The sequence below is a fragment of the Pleurodeles waltl genome, chromosome 1_2 (assembly GCF_031143425.1).
Source record: "Pleurodeles waltl isolate 20211129_DDA chromosome 1_2, aPleWal1.hap1.20221129, whole genome shotgun sequence".
In the NCBI taxonomy this organism is placed as follows: Eukaryota; Metazoa; Chordata; class Amphibia; order Caudata; family Salamandridae; genus Pleurodeles; species Pleurodeles waltl.
This window is the reverse complement of record NC_090437.1, coordinates 1,152,554,550-1,152,576,960: the sequence shown is the minus strand read 5'-3', so window position 1 is coordinate 1,152,576,960 and position 22,411 is coordinate 1,152,554,550. Positions and strand designations below refer to the sequence as shown.

The following is a 22,411-nucleotide window of genomic DNA, read 5'->3' as shown; positions in this document are numbered from 1 at the left end:
AAGAAACAAGAAAACAAACACCAAAACAGTACCTCCAGGCAACACGCGCCTATGTGCCACCTAATCCTACAGTCTTTAGAGGGATGTCGGGGGGGCCCTACCCTGCCTCTTCCTGACGATGACGGGCGAAGGACGGGCCCGCGCGCGTCCCGCGAAGCGGGAGCGCGACGGGGCTTTAAAGGGCTCCTGCCCCTCCTCCTCCTTGAAACCAAAACACGGCGCGCGTCCCGCTAAGCGGCCACTTCCTGCTCCAATGAGAAAATCCACATAGTGGATCCATAGAGTTTCCCCTTTCTTACAAGGCCTTCTGAAAGTGTTTCCTGGCCCCCGATCGCAGCACAGCTACAATCGGGGGCCAGGAAACACTACTAGACACCAGGGATTTCACTTGGAAAATGGGCCATAGGGGGCATTTTTTTTTTTTTTTAAAGGTGGGTGCCCCATGGGCAATTTCTTTTTTTAAATTTTTATAAAAAATAAAAAATAAATGGACAGGGGGTTGACCGTGGGGGCAAATTTTTTTTTTAGTTGTTGTAGGTTTTCCCTGGGGGCCATTTTGGCCCCCAAGGAAACCATACAACAACTAAAAAAAATGTAGATCTATATATATATAGAGATATATCTATGTAGATATATCTATCTACATGGATATATCTATAGATAGATCTATAGATATGTATATTTATATATATATATCTATAGATATATCCATGTAGATATATATATATATAGATAGATATATATATATATATCACTTTTGTCAATATGTGTGTGGTTTCCCTGGGGGATGTGATCGGCCCCCAGGAAATCCAGACCCACATATAAAAGTGATATATATATACGCTTTACAACTGTAGCTTTTAGGCAGCAATAAAAAAGTCAAGTAAGTATTGTGATTATGTTTCTGCCACAAAAGGGTCAGACTTGTCTAGTGGCAGTTTTAGTGCCATAAAGAAGTGCAGAAGGTTTATATGCCTACTGCAAAGAGCAAATCTGTATTTTATGAGTACATTAGTAAAGTCAGCCATTACCTGCGCTATAATACAAATGAAATGTATGTGCGGGGTGGAGGGTGGCTATGGAGAGATGAAGGGCACTTTTGCTGGGTGGTAATGAGGGAATCCGAGGAGGACGGAGTGGGAGCACCAATAATGATTGTTGGACTGGGTGCAGGAGGTGCTAAAGACTGTGACGAATGGTATGTGACAAGGTGTTTTTTGAGTGTCTTGAAAGAGCGTGCTGATTGAGGGAAGAAGCGCAGGTAAGGTGGCCTCTACTGTTGCACGTATCTCACACACACCATCGATTTTGTGACTGTCTACGTAGGCTAGTGTTTTAGAGCAACAGTTTAGCCAAAAGCAGAGATGGCATCTTGATGGATGACTGCTGCCATCACTCGGGTTATAGAGGACAGCTCTGACATAGGATCACAGACTGAGACATCAGATACTGAGACAGCATCTGAGGGATAGGACAATGGCGCAGACTCTGGAAGTGATTTTTCAGTCGGAGGATTCCCATTCGATAACTCCTCTTCCAGTAAATTATGAGGGAGGTGATGAGGACAGTCCTGCTGTCCCTTCGTAAGCAGTCTGTGCAACTGGGTAATAGTGGGTGAGCCCAACCCAGAGAGCAGGTGAATGCGGCGGCAAGCAGAGAGAGAGTGCTCTCTTGGGAGCTCCCCAATTTAGTTCAGCCCCAAATTCCACCACCCAAATCGTATTGTGAAGCTCTGTTTTCTGTCAAAAAATGGGATGTGTCCACATTGTGTTTTGGGGCATTTCCTGTCGCGGGCGCTAGGCCTACCCACACAAGTGAGGTACCATTTTTATCGGGAGACTTGGGGGAACGCTGGGTGGAAGGAAATTTGTGGCTCCTCTCAGATTCCAGAACTTTCTGTCTCCGAAATGTGAGGAAAACGTGTTTTTTTAGCCACATTTTGAGGTTTGCAAAGGATTCTGGGTAACAGAACCTGGTCAGAGCCCCACAAGTCACCCCATCTTGGATTCCCCTAGGTCTCTAGTTTTCAAAAATGCACAGGTTTGGTAGGTTTCCCTAGGTGCCAGCTGAGCTAGAGGCCAAAATCTACAGGTAGGCACTTTGCAAAAAACAGCTGTTTTCTGTCAAAAAATGGGATGTGTTCACGTTGTGTTTTGGGGCATTTCCTGTTCGGGCGCTAGGCCTACCCACACAAGTGAGGTATCATTTTTATCGGGAGACTTGGGGGAACATAGAATAGCAAAACAAGTGTTATTGCCCCTTATCTTTCTCTACATTTTTTCCTTCCAAATATAAGAGAGTGTGTAAAAAAGACGTCTATTTGAGAAATGCCCTGCAATTCACATGCTAGTATGGGCACCCCGGAATTCAGAGATGTGCAAATAACCACTGCTCCTCAAAACCTTATCTTGAGCCCATTTTGGAAATGCAAAGGTTTTCTTGATACCTATTTTTCACTCTTCATATTTCAGCAAATGAATTGCTGTATACCCAGTATAGAATGAAAACCAACTGCAGGGTGCAGCTCATTTATTGGCTCTGGGTACCTAGGGTTCTTGATGAACCTACAAGCCCTATATATCCCCGCAACCAGAAGAGTCCAGCAGACGTAACGGTATATTGCTTTAAAAAATCTGACATCGCAGGAAAAAGTTCCAGAGTAAAACATAAAGAAAAATGGCTGTTAGTTTCAGCTCAAGTTCAATATTTTTTTATTTCAGCTGTTATTTTCTGTAGGAAAACCTTGTAGGATCTACACAAATGACCCCTTGCTGAATTCAGAAATGTGTCTACTTTTCAGAAATGTTTAGCTTCCCGGGATCCAGCATTGGTTTCACACCCATTCCTGTCACTAACTGGAAGGAGGCTGAAAGCACCAAAAATAGTAAAAATGGGGTATGTCCCAGTAAAATGCCAAATTTGTGTTGGAAAATGTGGTTTTCTGATTCAAGTCTGCCCGTTCCTGAAAGGTGGGAAGATGGTGATTTTAGCAACCCTTTGTTGATGCCATTTTCAGGGAAAAAACCACAAGCCTTCTTCAGCAACCCTTTTTTCCCATTTAAAAAAAAAAAAAAATGTTCACTGTATTTTGGCTAATTTCTTGGTCTCCTCCAGGGGAAACCACAAACTCTGGGTACCATTAGAATCCCTAGGATGTTGGGAAAAAAGGACGCAAATTTGGCGTGGATAGCTTATGTGGACAAAAAGTTATTAAAGCGTAAGCCCGAACTACCCCTAATAGCCAAGAAAGGGCTCAGCACTGGCGGGGGAAACGGCCCAGCAGCTAAGAGGTTAAAATGACCATTGTTTTGCTGATTATCTGTCCTTAAAAAAGGACATCACACCTTGTACCCTGCGGACGTGATGAAAGTCTGGCTAACAAGATAGAACTGAGATTTTCAGGAAAAAGTGATTTTCTCTTTGCATCTTTTGGGCCATTATAATAGGAGAAGGTACTTAACATGTAATTTCAAGGTGGATGGTGTTACGCATTACATTGAGCAGCGAACCTGCTAACGTCTTCTGCTGGAACACTAAAATCAACCATTTTGATGGTTACTAATACTGTCAATATTAGTAGGATAGGATTCTGGGATAATTATGTAAATGCGTGTTGCTCTGCATCCGTTGGTTATTTGTTTATCCACGACGCAATACTTATTTTTGTATTGCTCTATGGATGGTACAGTCTTACAGCATAGATTTCCTACTTAGAATGACGTGTGGTGTGACTCCCCAGCCGCCTCTGCTTGCACGAAGCTGTTTCTCCCTAACTGATTAATAAAAGAAAATGACTTTGATGAAAGGCATTTCCTTCACAGAGACTGCAGGGACTAAAGTCTGATATATAAAAACAAAAACTTGCTTTAAATCTTTACCCGAGAACAGAGATGTTTGTGTCATAATAACATTTGTTTGCAGCAAAGAACGTACTCCTTAAGAAATACCTGTTTTCATTTCTCTCTTTGCAGCGTATCACTTATCATTGGCAGTTTATTTCTTGTTGCAAGTTTGGCCGTTGCCCTTTATTGCATCATTTACTTAGAGTGGCGCTGTGGAATCGCTGACTATGATGCCAAGTACCCAGCATTAGTGCCCATTGCAATTACTACTTTCTTAGTAGCGTCTATTTGGTAAGTAAATTAAGTACATTAATCAACTGCAAATGTTTTTATAGGACCACTGTTTCTTTTCAGCGTGGGTGTATTTTTTCTTGTATTTTTATGCTTGTGTATATGTCCATATTGGCGAGTCTACTGTAGCGACTCTGTCGTTATGATTAAGACGCACATTCCTCTGAAAAGACATTTCTTGCTTTTCTAATTATTTTTGCTCTGCCTGGCAAATACTCAAGAAATTTGGAACCTGCATAAAGCAGCTCTTAAGTTACTTGCAGATTCGTCCAGAATCGTAAAAGTGAAAGATAGACAAATGTGTTCTTCATTTAAGCTCTCTTGGGATATTTGTGTTACAAAATGAGGCGGGCAGACTTCAAAAGCTTAAATTGCATACCTATGTCTTCATTAATTTATGAATTCTGCAGTAGGACCTCAAATCCCAGTGAGCAAAGCATCAGGGGATTATTTTGGACTACATACAGATTTCAGAGCAGACTGTAAAAAACCTGCAGAGGTAGATCCTGAACTGCAATTGGGTCAGTGACAGACCCCTCTCTTTAGCCATCCAGAGCTGACACTTTGTTACAGCTGTATAACTGCTGGGTTGGTGAGGCTATCCAAGAGAGGTGACTATAAGAGGCTATGGTCTCGGACAAAATTTGACTCCACATCAGTTTTCTGGAATTGATGGTGATTTGCTTAGCTTTAAAGGCCTACCTTCAGTGCTACCCAGCAGCCTGCCCACTATCGGAGGAGGGCTGGCGCAGGTGCTGACAGACAACACCACTTCCATGTGGCACTGCAACAAGCAGGGAAGAGTGGTGTCTTGGGCCCTGTGTCAGGAGGCTCTGCTCTTTTAAAAGTGGCTGGACAGCAAAGGGGTTACTCTGGTGGGATCTTCAAACGTCGGGGCAGATAAACTCAGCTGCCAGAGCTTACCAGATTACGAATGGCAGGTGCATCCTGCGGTAGCTCAGTGTCTTCCAGCAATGGAGAGAACCCTGGCTCAATCTTTGCACCACTGCAGAAAGCGTGGAGTGTCAGTACTTTTGTGCGTTGGACTTTCCAAGGCAGCTCTTACTCAGATGCCTTCCATCTGGAGTGATGATTGGGACTCCTGTATGCCTGCCCGACACTGCCTCTCCTGCCCTGAGGTCTGAAGAAACTCAGGAATGATCAGGTCCTTCATAGTGGCACAAGATTGAGCTAAGAGAATGTGGTACCCAGAACTCCTGGGCATGAGCATATGTTCTCCGATTAAGCCGCCACTTGGGGAAAATCTTCTTTTGCAGCAGCAGGGCAGGGTACTGCACCCAGGCCGGTGCAGTTTACATTTCCATGCTTGGAGATTGAGTGGAGGCAGTTGATCTTTTTTAACCTTCCTCGTGTTGTCTTTGATTTCATTTTAGCAGCAAGGCGCCCTTACACAAAATCGGTGTACGCCAGTCATTGAGACAAATTTGTGGATTGGTGTGTCATCTGAGAAATTGACCCATTCCAGGTGAATTTGGCGAAAGGTTTATTGTTTGTTCCATCCATGGCCCAGCAGGAACTTGTTTTGGACACTGTTAAGGGTTAATATTAGTCTCTTTTGGCATTTTCTGAAGTTGCTGGATTAGCTCTTGCCTGATGTGATGAGTATTTTAAAGGTTTGCAACATTTATTTCAGCCCAAACCTTTTGTGAGAACTCAGTAGGAGGTGAATATGGTTCTCACCTTTTTGATGTGCACCCTTTTGAGCTGCTGCACAGTTGTGTTTGAGACTTTCTGATGCTGAAGTCAGTATTCCTTATCGCCATAACATTGGCTAGGTGTGTGAGAAAGCTGCAGGCTCTTTCTGTCAGTCCACATTATCCAACATTCTTTACAGATAAGTTGCTGTTGAGGACCTGAGCTTCCTTTGCAGCAAATGTGGTCACTCCTTTTAATGTCTGGGAAGCTATCACACTTCCAGCGTTCTTTGCTCCACCTGATCCCTTATGGGAGGAAGGTAAAATGTATTGTTTGGACCCTAAGAGGGCACTGCCCTTTTATATTGATCACACCAAAGTACATTTGGTGGAAGATCAGCTCTTTGTAGGGGTTTCCGGAGCAAAGAAGGGAAAGTGTAAGAGATTGGGGTATTAGTTGAGGAGGTTAGGTTCCCACTCCAGGTAATGACAACCACAATTCTTGTTAGGGTGAGCCATTAAGGTAATCTGAGCTCAGTCCCCTGGTAGAATGGCACAAAGCAGACAGGATTAACTTAGAGGCAATGTAGAAAAATGTTTATGCAGTATTGGGACGGTAATGCATTTGAAATGCAAAACAATAAAAATTTCAGAAATAATTAGAAAACTAGACAAAATTCCAATAAGCGATACTGGAGATATGAATTTTTAAAGTTTTAAGTGCTAGTAGCGCAAAGTGCCAATTATAGTCAGTGGTTTCAATAGAGCAGGACTTGGGCTCAATTTGACACTGACCATGATGGAGCACAGGTCAGATACATGAACCGGATTTGCCCTGGTCAAAGATTTTACCTTCTGACTTTGGACTTTTAAGGCCAAATCCACCACAAGATGGGCATGTCTGGCTGGAGTGGACAAAGGAAGGGCCCTGCCCATATGTTAGCTAACATTTGCCTGTGTTTGAAGTGCACTTTAAGTGTAATATGAAAACCCAGCAGACTTGTCAAGCAGGATGTGACATTTAAACAGGATTTTACATTTTAATGTTAATAAAGATCCTAACAACCTTACTGCATATTCTGTTTAGGTAGGGAAAAGGTAACTTTCTAGAAGTCCCCTTCCCAAAATAAATATTACATATGCGACTTCACCAGTGAATTGGTGTTTTAATAAATATTTCAAAAAATTAAATTTATACCTATTTCATAGCTGAAGATAAACTTTATTAAACGTACTATTGTATTCCTAATGCTTTCATATGGAACATACAACTATGCTACAGTGAACATAGCTTTTATGCCCTTTTCACTGTGAGGACATGTTTAACATTAAACATTTACATGTCCTTCTTTAAATACCATACACCCTGCCTTATGGACAATAAGGCTTACATATGAGTTACTTATTAAAATAGTAAAGGAACATTTAGATATGTCAAAAGGGGTTATTTTGACATGTCAAGTTTGTAATTTGAATACTGCACTGCCAGGCTACAGTGTTAGGGGAAGAGACATGCTTCACAGTGCTACTGCAGTGGATGGCACAATGGGTGCTGCTGTCCACTGGTAGTAATTTACAGCTACTAGTGGACTGCGTATGATATACTAAGCAGTTATAGGCAAATTAAATAAACCAATCCGGTGTAGTCTAATTTTACCATGTTAAAAGAAGGAGCCTAAGCAGTTTACCACTAGTTAGCAGGGATAAATTGCTAGCAAAACAGAGTTCAGCAAAAAAAGCAAAAACATCTGGGGTGGCCTTGCAGAAAGGTCAGGTTTCCAACAGCAAACACAGACCATCTCTCGATGGAGTGCTTAAAGATCTGCAATATAGTGGCAAGTAAGCAGCCCAAGAAGGTGTACACCTTTATTCCATCAGAGCCAAAGCTGCTACCTCTGCACTGGCACACAATCTGCCTGTCCAGGACATTTGTCAGGCTGTCATGTAGGCACTAGTACACACATTCATGAAGCACTACTGCCTCAACAGTCAGGCCCGCTGAGAGGGTCATGTTTTCTTGAGAGGTACTGCTATGGTATCTATTCATAAGGTGAGGAATCTGCAGTTAGAAGTAATCAGAAAACAAGTTACCTACCTTCTGTAATTCTTTCTGATGGATACTCTAGCTAACTGGAGATTCTGCACTGACTTTCCTACCTCTCCGTTCTGTGAACTGGAATCTTTTCCCATCTAAAAAGGTACCACTATTAAAATCTGCACACAGGTCATGCCATTCTGCCAATGGGCTAGCCCTCTGAGGGTGCTGACAGCTTAAGAGGCGACTGCTGTCAGTGTGCCTGGGTGGTGCTTACATGCGGCTCCAGGCATATCTTCAGGTGTGGAACAACGTGGTGCATAGCCGCACAATGCCACCTGCTATGTGCAGGAGTAATGCTTCAAAGTTTCTAGATCCAGTCTGATGCATGGTGGATAGTCACAAGGTGACAGATTTGCAGTTAGACTATCCACCAGACAGAGCATTACCCAAGGTAAGTAACTTGTTAATTTGTCTTTTTGAGGCAGATGTGGATGTAGGTGTGAGCAGCAGCAATAGATCAAGTTGCTATCATTCTTTGCAGCTCTGTAGCTTCTAAGCCTCTTTGACGCCCCCACTTCATGCCACCATGTTCTAGTTGGGGGAGTATCTCTCATTTGTTCACCAATTGGAAGGTGATCACGATGAACCATTGGATCACCTATCTGAATGATGGACTTTTTCCCTTATGCAGGGTCATCTCCAATCTTTTTGTCTCCTGCCTCCTATTTTCTCTGACCTGTTTTGTTGGCTTTTGAACTCTGGGCAGTTTACCACTGCTAACCAGTGCTAAAGTGCATATGCTCTATGTGTAAATTGTATTGTTGATTGTATTTCAATGAATGGCATATTTGATCTTCTGGTAAGTCCCTAGTATGGTGCTCTAGAGGTGCCCAGGGCCTTCAAATCAAATGGTACTAGTGGGCCTGCAGCACTGGTTGTGCCACCCACATTAGTAGCTCTGTAAACATGGCTTGGACCTGCCACTGCCGTGTCTGTGTGTGCAGTTTTAAATTGCCAATTCGACCTGGCAAGTTTATCCACTTGCTCGGCCTAAACCTTCCCTTTTCTTACATTTAAGACACCTCCAAGGTAGACCCTAGGTAGCCCCATGGGCAGGGTGCAGTGTAAGGTTAAGGTAGGACATATACTAATGTGTTTTATATGTCCTAACAGTGAAATACTTCCAAATTCGGTTTTCACTGTTGCAAGACCTATCCCTCTCATAGGTTAACATGAGGGCTGCCTTTAAATATGATTAAAGAGTAGATTCCCTTTGGGAACGGACAGACGTGGAGTTTGGGGTCTCTGAGCTCGCAATTTAAAAATACATGTTTTAATAAAGTTGGTGTTAAGATTGTGTGTTTAAAAATGCCACTTTTAGAAATTGAGCATTGTCTTGCTTAAAGCATTCTGTGACTCTGCCTGTTTGTGGATTCCCTGTCTGGGTCAGTTTGACAGTTGGGCTGTTTGCACCTCTCTCTAGACAGTGATTTAAAGGGAGCTGGAGTGTAGCCTGCATATCTTGATAAGCCATCTGTGCTAGGAGGGAGGAGAGGAGTGGTCACTCACACCTGAAAGGGCTGTGCCTGCCCTCACACAATGCAGTCTCCAACCCCCTTGTGTGTGTCTGGGGCCTGGCGTGGGCAAGGCAGGATTTCACAAACAAGATAGACTTACCTTTGAAGTAAACCTACTTTAAAGGCCAAAATGGGTATAAGAAGGGCACTCAAAACCGCAGACTTTAGATCACTTCTGGACATCAAGAGGAACCTCTGCCTGGAGAAGAGCGCCGTGCAGGGAAAATATCAATGCGACTCCGATCTGCGGCTGAAAAATGTACGCGCCGCCAGCTTCATGGCTGAAAATCGATGCTCCCCTGCAACGCGACCTGAAGATTGATGCCCGTGGCTGGAGAAACAACGCACAGCATTGCTGACGGAGGCTGGTGAGATCGCAACTCGCGCTGCATGGTTTTCGGATCATCGTGCGGCTGTATTTCCGACGCAAACACCGCTGGCCGTGTGCAAGGCCTGCCCATCCCGACAGTGCTGACCGGATCGATGCATCGCTGTCCTGTGGAGAGAAGAAACTACGCATGCCGACCCGACTAAAGGGGAAACGACGCAAGGTATTGCTCGTGAGTGAAATAGACGCATCTCAAGCCCTTTTTGACGCACACTCGCCCATGCAGAGTTATTTTTGACGCATCCAAGGTACATTCTCACTCTAACAGCGTTAGCGTTGTGTTTAAAATTACATGAAGACTCTTTTTGCATTTTTTGTGATAACTTGACTTGTGGATTTTTGTCATTTTGGTCTTGTTTTGTTTAGATAAATATTTCCTATTTTTCTAAACCTGTGTTGTGTCATTTTGTAGTGTTTTCATTGAGTTAATGTGTGTGTTGGTACACATACTTTACACCTAGCACTCTGAAGTTAAGCCTACTGCTTGTGCCAAGCTACCAAGGGGTAAGCAGGGGTTAGCTGAGGGTGATTCTTTTTTACCCTGACTAGAGTGAGGGTCCTTGCTTGGACGGGGTAACCTGACTGCCAACCAAAGACCCCATTTCTAACAGTCCTTCCCTGAATTTGTACCTATCTCCATAATAGATTTCAGTGCACTGATCACTTTTACCAAATCTGGCTCCATGCTGGACTCCTGCCCTCCCTGTATCTTGAAAATTGTTACTACCTGTTTTGCCTGCAACTTGACTGAATTAATCAACCTTTCCATACAGAGAATTACAGTGGCTGCCATCTTCATGAAACATCCCTTGATTCTATAATCATCCAGCTATTGATCCAGTTTCCTAATTGCATATCCAGAACAAATCATGGAGAAGTTCTTCAGCGACCAACTGTTGAACTACCAAATTCTAATGGACTTCTCAGTTAGTCTCAATCAGGATCCTGGCCCTCATACACTAACAAAACTGCCCTGGTCACTGTTTCCTATAACCTCAGAACCATCCTGTACTGAGGGGGTCTGCTGCCCTGATCCCCATGGGCCCCTCAACAGCCTCTGGTATAGTCTAACTCTCAATACTCCTTACATGTATGTCAAATTGCCGCATATGGCAGTCTACTATCAAATGGTTTGCATCCTTCCCATCAGACAGATGTCAGTAATATCTCTTACTTTGTATCACTCTGATCTGACTCCACTCATACAAGTGGCACCCCAGGGCTCTTCTCCCAGCCTCACCCTTTTAAATATCTAAATGCTTCCTCTTTCTGACCTGTCCAACATTTGGAATGGAAACTTACTCCTGTGTAGATGATATCCAGCTTACTGTATCTATCTGTAGTCATGATTTGATAAACAAGTAAAGTTTCATAAATGCATGTAGACAGCGGCATCTTGGATGTCAGCTGTCTCAAGCTGAATGGGAAATTAACTTAGGTATTTCTCTGCTGCACCACTTCTCCCACCTGTCTGGTGGCCAGGTGAGGTTGGGAAAACCCTGGCACTCTCCTATGCAGTAAAAAAAAAATCAATGAATCTTGTTTGACAGTAGGCTTTTCTTTTCCACACAGATTTCGAAAGCGGTTAGCCACTCCATTTGCTTTGCTTAAATCACTCAGAAAAGTCTTAGCTCTTCTGTCAGTGCCCGCTTGAAAGACAGTGATTTAGGTTCTGATAACCTTCTGCCTAGACTACCAGAATTCCCTGTATCTTTCCTTACCTAAATTCTCCTCAGTCATCTGCCAGTAACTCAAATTGCAGCTTCCAGCTTCTCCTCAACATTCCACGCCTCCTTTTCATCTCAGGGCACGTGACCGCTCTCCACTGGTTGGCTATTGTGAAGAGTTCACAACTCAAGGGCCTGTGTCCAATTTACAGAGCCTTCAACAGTAGAGACCCTATTTGTCAATGTAACCTGCTCATAATCTCCAGTTTCCTACTGAGAAATTTGTCATTAACCTGCATATCTGGGCAGCTATACAAGGCGGATGGTCCTTTAGCTTTTTTGCTCCTACTCCATAAAACACTGCACCAGCAGTTCAGCACCAGAATGCTCCAGTGAGGGTAACAAAGAGCTCTATAAAACTCCTAAACATAAACATTAGGCTCCATGGTTAGATGTCTGACGTCTGGTTTTCTGAAGATGTCCTAACTTTGCTTATGGACATGCCCTTTAATGGGGCTTAATTATTTGATGAGAAGGCAGATGCTAGCCTAGTATGCTTTAAAGAGCTGTTGCTCATTTCTTGTTATTACTTTCCCTTACATGCCAATCACACCAGTAGTATCAGACGTTCTGAGGTTATTTGAGGGGCCATGCTTATCATGTGGCGTAGCCTCAAAGCCTGTTCAGCCTTTCCTTGGCTCCAGCAGCAAAGACAATAGGGGGAGGGTCACCAATAGCAGCAGCCATCCTCACTCCACTTTTGCTAGTGCTTCTGCCACCAAGCCATGTTATCTTATCTTCCAGCAGCCATTTAAGGGAAGATAGGATTTTTCTAGCACTATCTTCCACTTTGGCACCCTATTACGATGTACTGGGCGGGCCTTTAAATTGTTTGACCGGGTTATGCCTTCTTCTTTAAGTCTGCCTTCTCCTACTCCCCAACATTCCTCCAGCTTTTGATCAGACTTCTTCAGATCTTACCACTATCATGCCCCCAGATTGTTTCAAAATGATGATGATGATCATTTCAAAGTGTGCATTGACCCTGAAAAAGGGTGTTCTGCCTCTGAAAGGAAGCACTTAACAGAGAAGAGGTTAAAGGTTAAAAAGTGTAGCTATAAGCTATAAGTAGTTTAGGAAATTTAGTTATGCACTTCGTGAAATTAAGATTGACAGAAGGAGGGTTCCACGTTTTACTGGTGTGCACAGAATATGCAGACCACCAAAAAAGCATTAGGAAACTGGTTGACTGCCAGTAAGATAACCGAGGTGGAGGAAGGCGCTTGAAGCTGGGCATTTAGTTTGAGCAAGAAACTCATGTAATTAGCAGAAGTGGTGTTACAAGTTTTATGACAGAGACAAAGGGCCTTGAACATGAGCTTTTTTCCAAAGGTAGCCAATGGCACAGCTTCAGTTGGTTTGAGATATGGGTTCATCTTTTTAATCCAAAGTGTGGCAGTGAATATGCAGAAAGGCCAATAAAGAGAACATAGTAAGGGTGAGATAGTACAAGTGCTTAGATAAAGGTTGTACAAAAGTGTGAAAGTGGTGAGATCTTTTTGATACCTGTAGTGTGTGGCAGGTGGTGGAAGTGTGTGTTTTTAACTTAACTAATGAAGGAGAGCTGGGAATCAAAAGTAATGCCTAGATTGTGGGCAGATGTGACCAGAACTGGTGCAGGGACTGATTCCTCCAGACTTCCAGGCAGTAGACCACGTTGATAAATTAGTCTTATCTGTAATGAGACAGTGAGAATTAATGTTCATCCATTATGAAACTGCGTGTGCAGTTCTCTGGTACTTCCTCATCCCCAAGAGAAACTAGGGCCTTAATCAACTTTGGATATCAGAGTCTAGACCTTCTTTCCCAAGAAGTAGAATTTCATAATGGTGACAGCCATTCAGGTTCTGCTGACCATGGATCCCGAAGCCTGGCTTGTGTCCCTAAACCTGGAGGATGTGTATGTTCATGTGCCAATTTTGCAAGTCCTCAGAAGGTATCTCCCTTTTAGTGAGGTCAGACCAGTTCTGGTTCCAATTCTGTGTTTTTTCAGGTTTTTATGAAGATTGTGTCTGTAGTGGTGGCACATCTCCACAGACTGGGCATTCTTGTATTCCGATAGCTCAAAAACTGGTTGAAAGTGGACTTGCCTCAGTCTCAGACCACCTCCAGAAAACAATGTTGTTACTGTCTACCTTGATGAGTTCCATCAGTAAGCCCAAGTCCCATATTCAACTGTCTCTCTGCCCCTTTCATTATACTGCAGTGGAATATGAATTTATTGCTCACTTTTCTGCTGGACACCCCTTTTAAGCCCTTAAATAGTTGTAGCTTGAGATTGTTGATTGTGTGAATTGTGTTTTACATTGCAATCACGTTTGCAACTTGCATCAGTGAACTGCAGCCATTGCAGACCTAGCCTCTATACACTCCCTTCCCTTAATACATTCAGTCACAAAATCTAAATACAGTTTTAACAGCTGAACAGGTTCTCTTGATCAATGTACATAACTCATAATTCCATTTTCACTTAGGACTTGTGAATCCTTTCTTCAAAAGTGGAGTCACCCTTCCTACAGGGGCATTTCCATCATGCTCACTGTGTTCTTAAATCTACCATACGCCTCTCAGGAGTTGGAGAGGCTATCCCATTTGGATCCGAAATTGACCCTTAGTTTCTAAATAAATAGGACTAAGAAGTACTGGGAAGATGAAATGAAAGGTGGTCTAGTTCCAAACGTGTTGACATAGACTGTCCTTTGCATGAAACTGTTTTATTCATTTGCAAAACAGACTACTGAGGACCGAAGTGTTAACTTCACCAGAACAAAAGCAGCAATTACATCCTTAATTTGAGTTGTCCTGGTTTTGGACATCCACCAGGCAGCCACGTGGGCATCTATCCATACTTTCTCCACACATTACTTTATTAATTCACATGTGCCAGCATTTCCATCTCTAAAACCTGTGGATAATGCTGCAACTTTTTATTTTTCACTTATTGAGTTTTAAGTACAGCACGAAAGAAACTTGCATAATTGCGTGAGTAAAAGCACAGAGGATGGCCCCCGGGGCAAGATCGAATCGGAGCAAAGATATATGGCTGCCTGTAATCTGCTATAAATGATAAACAGTCGTCAGCCTTTGGTTTGTGGTGGTTTGGTCATTCTAAAAGGGGTGCACCTAGTTTTGGTGTATCCATATCACCCAGTAACTTCTAGCTCTCTCTTGGTGAGCAACTGACAAAGCCTTCTAGCAGGCTCGGGACATTAGTCTTCTGCACAGGAAAACTGAAATAGTAGGCCAACATGTGAAAGTAAGAAGCAGGGTATCACATGACCACTGCATCATGTACATTTAACCCTAGTGCAGGATAGTTTGAAAAACGCAAGTCCAGTTTTAAGGGCCATGGATCAGGATTCCCTGCTTAGCTGACTAACAAAATCCCAAGAGGCTCAAACTGTGAGACTAAAAATGGCTTGCCTGTAAGCTATCTAATGTATCCTATCTTAAAAGATAAAGAAAGTAAGAAAACAAGAGAAAGGCAGTAGGGTAAAATCTGGGCTATATACTCTTTACTGTTTTAGTTATCTTGGTGTTTCTCTAAATCTACACGCCTCTTATTAGCTCTTTCAGAAGTGGATGGTCAAAAACATTATGCCTGACATCAAAACTAAACATTTTGCTCTACGTTATACCTGCATTTCTGAAATGTTTGCATAAGCCACTTAATGAAGACAGCGCAGCCTTTTTTCAAAGAACGTCACCGCCTACTGTGTAAACCCATTCCCAGTTTGTCAACTGAAGATGTTGTCTGTCATTGAGGTTCTGCAGTACCGGACTGTCTTCGGCCAGACTAGACCACTGAAGAGTTCAGCTGATGATGAATCAAGTATGTTGATGTAAATGCATTAAAAAGTCATGCTGGGGTTTGCACATCACAAGATATCAGAGATTTTAAAGCCTATATCTCTGCCACTGTCAACAGTGATCTCATATTTTCTTGTATATATATATATATATATATATATATATATATATATATTATTTATAAATATGTGGTTGCACAAAATATACGTCTAGGTTTTATTGTAGGCTGTGATGGAATATATCTCTCATCGTTTTTTTCAGACAAACTGTAAACTACTGCATGTAGGAAAAACAATGTATAGTCTTTTATTTATTGAATACAAACCTGTAACATGACCACGTCACTCAAGATTGTTATCTAGAGCTAGGCTTTTCCATACAAATCCATATTTTGTACTTGTACAGCTAGTCTTTCTGGGGGATGGCGGAAGAAAATCTGTTGACTTAAAAATGAAAGCTGGTCATAGTGTAAATTATATGTGACTAAGGTCCATGTTGACGTCATTTGGTTTCAACAGCTTTCGTTATAATAACTGCCTTACGTTGCACTTGACTGCCAATGACTTGTGCAGCGTTCTCTCATAATCCGAGTAGATAAATCTAGTATTCATCGCCCACGTTATTGTGTCTGCCTCTGGCTTCCTGTGTAAATCTGGCAGATGAGTGTCAAATTAAGTCGCTTTTTGTTACTTAGATGGTTGTTAAAATATTTTTATCTCCCTCAATATGTTTTACTCTTGCCGGTCTTGTGACGTTCATCAAAATATTGTTAATACTCACACCACGCCACCGTTTCTAATTTTCAGTCTGTTTTTCTTTTTATCGTCCCGCGCTGTTTTAAAAATTAATTTTACTACTTCCTTAGCCCTTGCCCCTTATCTGACGGTCTTTTCCTTCCCTGTCCTCCTGTTAATCTTCCTATCTCTGGAGGAACTGTGACTCATGTGATTAGTGTGTTAAGATTCCGTTCTTGGGCTATGGGTACCGCTCCTGTTATTGCCTACTCCCTAACCCCCCCTGCCTATTAGTGATGAAAATACAATTTAAAAAGTACTAAGTTAATCTAATGATAGTATACTCCTAAAGCATTATCACATTTCATTATATTCCACATATATCTTTGTCATGTGCCTGCACTAATCATACACGCAACTGGTTTTATTATTATATATATATATAGAATGTATTGTGAAATTTCTCGTTTTGATAATACAATCACTAAATATTTGCTGGTAGCCGTATTACGTTTTAATGTGTAATAAATACTCCTGATTCTTAGTCCCTTTTCTACAAACTAAAGGGGCATCATCTAGCTACGTTAATGAGCCAGAGATTCCTGATTTCTTGTAACTCTGTTCTTTGTCTCTGCGCAAAGAGATCTGATGTAGATATTTGCACAGTGGTACAATCTCCATGATTAAGTAACTTTTGAGTTCACCAGGTTTTCATGTCAGCTGGTTTCTTGATGTTGTGAGGCTACAGGCAGACAGAAATGTAACTCCAGTCTTTATTGGCTGTGAAATGACAAACTGAAAGCAATGTTTTTACTGCAACAAAATAGTGTAAATTCACATAATGGTGTAGGGTTCATTAAAATAAATCCATATTTTCTCATGGATACTTCTAACAGCAGACTGTTCACCTTGTAAATATGCCCAGGTACCTGACTCATGAATTCAGACTCTTATAGAACACTGCCATTGCTCAGGAGTCAGCCACAAGTACTTCAGAACCTCATTCCTTCTATTCTGAACAGTCAGCCGGGCCTGGGTGACAACAAGGGAAATGACGGGGATGATGTAAACTTAAACTTGGCCTGCCAGCTTCTCCTTTCAAGGCCCCAGGAACTGGATGGGGCACCACTTGGCAGGGCAGGAGTCTCAGCAGAGGCTCCATGTGCTGACAGAGAGAAAGAAGTCTTTGCTGTCTCTGAGACTTCAACAACAGGAGGCAAGTTCAGTTTCAAGCCCTTAGAGAGTTCTTCACAAGAAGGAAGGCACACAAAGTCCATTCTTTGTCCTCTTGCACAGGCAGAAGCAGCAACTGCAGGATAGTTCCACAGAGCACACACACACATGGCAGCTCTTCTTCCCCAGCTCTTCAGCTCTTCTCCAGGCAGAGGTTCCTCTTGGTTTCCAGAAATGATCTAAAGTCTGTAGTTTTGGGTGCCCTTCTTATACCCATTTCGCCCTTTGAAGTAGGCTTACTTCAAAGAAAAGTCTCTCTTGTTTGTGAAATCCTGCTTTGCCTAGGCCAGGCCCCAGACACACACCAGGGGGTTGGAGACTGCATTGTTTGAGGGCAGGCACAGCCCTTTCAGGTGTGAGTGACCACTCCCCCCCTCCCTCCTAGCACAGATGGCTCATCAGGATATGCAGGCTACACCTCAGCTCCCTTTGTGTCACTGTCTAGAGACAGGTGCAAACAACCCAACTGTCAAACTGACCCAGACAGGGAATCCACAAACAGGTAGAGTCACAGAACGGTTTAAGCCAGAAAATGCTCACTTTCTAAAAGTGGCATTTTCAAACACAAACTCTTAAAATCGGCTTTACTAACAGAGGTATTTTTAAATTGGGTGCTCAGAGACCCGAAACTCCACATGTCTATCCGCTACCAAAAGGAATCTCCACTTTAATCATATTTAAAGGCAGCCCCCATGTTAACCTATGAGAGGGATAGGCCTTGCAACAGTGAAAACCGAATTTAGCAGTATTCCACTGTTAGGACATATAAAACACATTAGTATATGTCCTACCTTAAACATACATTGCACCCTGCCCTTGGGGCTACCTAGGGCCTATCTTAGGGGTGTCTTACATGTCAGAAAAGGGAAGGTTTCCACTTGCCAAGTCAAATTGGCAATTTAAAACTGCACACACAGACACTGCAGTGGCAGGTCTGAGCCATGTTTACAGCGCTACTATTGTGGGTGGCACAACCAGTGCTGCAGGCCCACTAATAGCATTTGATTTACAGGCCCTGGGCACCTCTAGTGCACTGTACTAGAGACTTACCAGTAAATCAAATATGCCAATCATGGATGAACCAATTACATACACATTTTGTATAGGAGCACTTGCACTTTAGTACTGGATAGGAGTGGTAAAGTGCCCAGAATAAAAAACAGCAAAAACAGAGTTCACCACACATCAGCAACCTGGGAAGCAGAGGCAAAAAGTTAAGGGAGACCACGCCAAGGATAAAAAGTCTAACATTAGGCAGTACCCCTGCACGCTGTTGGGAGGCTTTGTCCAGTTCTGCGTGGCAGCAACGTTGGTTCCGGAAGTGATGTTGCGGTGCCACCCAGGCACACATATATCAGTTCTTTTCTTTCCATGGCAGTTAGCGAAGATCTATAAAAAAGCTACCCCTCATTATCTTTATGACAGCTTTTTTAGACTTTTTGTCAACTATTTTTGAAAAGTGTCTCGATGGATGTCTTCCAGGAAAGTTGGTTTTAAGCCACGTCAGGCCTTTCACCGTGCCATGTGAGTAATGGAACCACACTTGGTGTGCTTGTGATATCTCGAATGTGACCGTGATTCTTGCTTGGTCTGCTGGGCCATGGCGCCGAAAGCTGCTCGCTGTCAACACCAACTAGGGCAACTCTTGGTGGTAGCAGGACCACTCCAAGAGCCCCAAACCCTCTTCAGTCCACTCAATATCCTCGGAACACTCAGGGAAGAGGCACAAGAAGAAGAAGTCTAAGTGGACTTCAGCTTCGCCTCGTCTGTCGGCCGACACGATGAGTGAGGAACATCAGCATTCCAGGTACCATTCTTTGGAGCCAGATCCAACTCTGCTCCTCCCCTACAATTCCGGTAGCCAGAGTGACCCCCACTCAGTTGAAAGACTTGTACTGCATATTCGAGTGGGCCGAACCCTTCGTGCGCCTTTGGGCCCTGTGGGGTCAAAGAAGACTCCATCAGGTTCCGTGTCAGCTGCTCTGGCCTTAGCTCCGATGAGATCTCACAGATCCGATAAGCGACAGTCATGCCAATGCGACCTTCTCCGGCATCAGTGCCTATGCTCCCTGCACCTATCGGCGACGCCACACCAATTCTCATCCCGACGACTCAGAGTCGAAACGGTGTCAATCATATCCGATTCTGGCACCTGCTGAGCCCATTGATCCTAGGTCATTGCCTGAGCGTTTTCTGGAGCAGCAAGGCATGGAGAAAGAGTGGGAGGGATCACTGGACCCTTTAGAATACCAGTTAGAGACCCCAACTTCATTTGACTGGTATGAGAAACTAGGAGATGACAGAAGACTGGACACCTCCTCCGATACTGGCATTCTCTCTCCACCTAACGTGGCTATGGAGATGGGAACATCTGGCTACAGATGAGGGAGAATCCTATTCAATGGTGGTGAAGAAGGTAGCCGAGGTCCTTGAACTTCCCTCTGTGGCGGTCAAGACTAACCTTGTGACGGAAGTGCTTCAGCCTGGGTCTTCCTCATCTGAACCCCTGTTGCCATTTAATGAAACAAAGCCTGACATTCTGCTGGGATCTTGGTACAAGCCCAGCACAGGGGCTCCTGTAAACAGGACAATTGCCTGCTGGCATCACCCTGCCCCAGGTGATTCTAGTTTCCTCACCCAACACCCTACCCCTGAGAGCTTGGTAGTCCAAGCCTCAACTTCCCATAGTGCTTTCCGTGCCACTCCCCCAGACAAGGAATCTAAGAGGATGGATGGTTTAGGTGAGAAAATATTTTCTTCCACCAGCCTAGCATTGCGGTCAGTGAACACTGCGTGCCTCTTGGGCCATTATTCCCATACCTTGTGGGATATGGTTGCACAAGTGCTGCCACAGGTCCAAATGGAGGCCCGGGCCATCCTGTCCGAAGCAATGAAAGGCAGGAGAGATGCCGCAAAGTTCACCATTAGGTGTGGTTTGGATACGACTGACTCACTGGGCAGAGCAGTTGCCTCAACAGTGGCCTTGAAGCACCATACCTGGCTGAGAACATCTGGATTTCGGATGATGTCCAGGCCAACATCATGAACAGGCTCTTCGACTGGACTTGACTCTTCGGAAATAAGGCAGACTCAATGATAGAGCATTTCAAGGACTCGCAGCCATGTCATTAGGCCTTTCAATGACAACTTGTCCCAGTCGGTCTTTTGCCACTTCGTTGCTACAGAATGGGCGTGTCCCTCCCCAGCCCAATGCCAGCCACTGTCCGGCGCAAGCTGCCCAAACTGTGCGAGGACATGGACGCAGTGCATTTCGACCCAGTGGGTCTGGTAGCTAGAAGTTGTCCATCACCAACCCCCTCCACCCCCGGCAGCTGCATCCTATAAGCCCTCCTAGTCTGGTCCTGCAAGACCATGGGTGCCCAGTTAGAGAGAGAATCCAACATCGTCTCTTTCATTGGCAGTCCATTACATCAGAACTACGAACTGTCAATCTCTTCCTCAAAAAGTTCAAGATGCTCCCTTTGGCTCGGGTCTTGTCTGCCCTAAACCAAAAAGACTGTTTGTTAGAGTTGGACTTGCGGGATGCATATTTTCACATCCCCATCCTGCCTGCCCACAGACACTACCTGAGGTTCAAGGTAGACCACAAGTATTTTCAGTTCCCCTTGCTCCGCTTTGGTCTTACAAGCCCCCCCTCGGGTGTTCATCAAGGTAATGGCGGTGGTCGTGGCTCATCACCTACAGGTCAGATATTTCAGTCTTCTCCTACCACGACAACTGGCTGTTAAAGGTGGGTTCACTGTCAGACCACAGTGGACATCCTGCATTAGCTGGGGTTCACTTTAAATGGGCTGAAGGCACACCTGACTCCTTTCAGATGATCCTTTTCATCGGAGCAGTTCTGGACACAGTGCAGATTTGGGCTTATCCTCTTGAGCAGCAAGGCCAGGATATTCAGGCTATGATACAGATGTTTCAGCCACTGTCGTGGATTTCGGTGAAAATGACTCTGAGACTGCTGGGCCTCCTGGCTTCCTAGTTCCTGCTGGGGAATCTTGCCAGATGGCATATGGGTGCTGTGCAGTGGGACCTGAAGTTCCAGTGGGTGCATCATCAGGAGAATCTCTCTGATATGGTCCAGAACTGCAAAAGGCCTGAAGTGGTAGCTGATGAACCGTGATTGGCTCAAAGGCAGACTCCTCTCCCTTCCTCAACCAGATCTGACAGTAGTGACAGGTGTGTCACTCCTGAGACTCCTGAGATGGGGTGCCCATCTGGGAGAGTTGGAGATCAGAGGACACTGGTCTATGGCGGAATCTAGACTCCACATCAACTTGCTGGCGCTCCCTGCGATCCGGCTAGCATTGAAAGCATTCCATACCTCTGTCAAAGGGACGTTAGTGCAGGTGTTCACGGACAACACCACCGCCATGTGGTACTGCAACAAGCAGGACAGGATGTGGTTGTGGACACTTTGTCAAGAGGCCCGCATCTCTGAACATGGCTGGAACAGCAGGGCATAACCCTGGTGGCTCAGCCCCTGGCAGGTTCTCCGAACACCAAGACAGACAAACTCATCCATCAATTCCTAGCGGATCACGAACTAAGTCTCCATTTAGCGGTGGGGCAAGGACTCTTTCAGCAGTGGGAGGAGCCTTGGTTAGATCTGTTCGCTTCCCAAGAGAACGCACAATGTCAGAAGGTTTTGCGCATTGGAGTTTCCAAGGTGGCTATTGTTTGAAGACGCTTTTCATCTCAAGTGAAGTTCAGGTCTCCTGTACGCCTTTCCACCCATATCACTTCTGCCCAGAATTCTCAAGAACATCAGGAACGACCGGATCCGAGCTATCCTTGTGGCTCCAGACTGGGTGTGGAGAGTATGGTATCCTAAGCAGTGGCAGTTGATAGCTTTTGACCTTCCTCCTGAAGTCTGTAAAGTTATCTTGGCGGCCCTCCACCAAGACGGTATACGCCTGGCATTGGCAAAAATGTGTAAAATATTGTAGAGGTAAGTTTATCGACCCTATTTCTGCCTCTTTTTCTGACATTCTTCTCTTTATTACTACCCTTGCCCAGCAGGGCTCTGCTCTGGGCACTCCTAAGAATTATTTCTCTGCTCTGTCTGCCTTCCTGTGGCTGCCTGACCACCCCTCTG

General features: G+C 44.2%; 1 protein-coding gene across 1 annotated transcript in view; it reads left to right on the top strand.

Annotated features, from left to right (window-relative positions):
* The window catches only part of TMEM128 (transmembrane protein 128), a 113,718-nt gene that overhangs the window by 71,584 nt on the left and 19,723 nt on the right, over window positions 1-22,411 (top strand). The window contains exon 3 of the mRNA XM_069202871.1: window positions 3,972-4,133. Within this exon, the coding sequence (XP_069058972.1) occupies window positions 3,972-4,133 (162 nt within the window). The remainder of the gene's footprint in view (window positions 1-3,971; window positions 4,134-22,411) is intronic.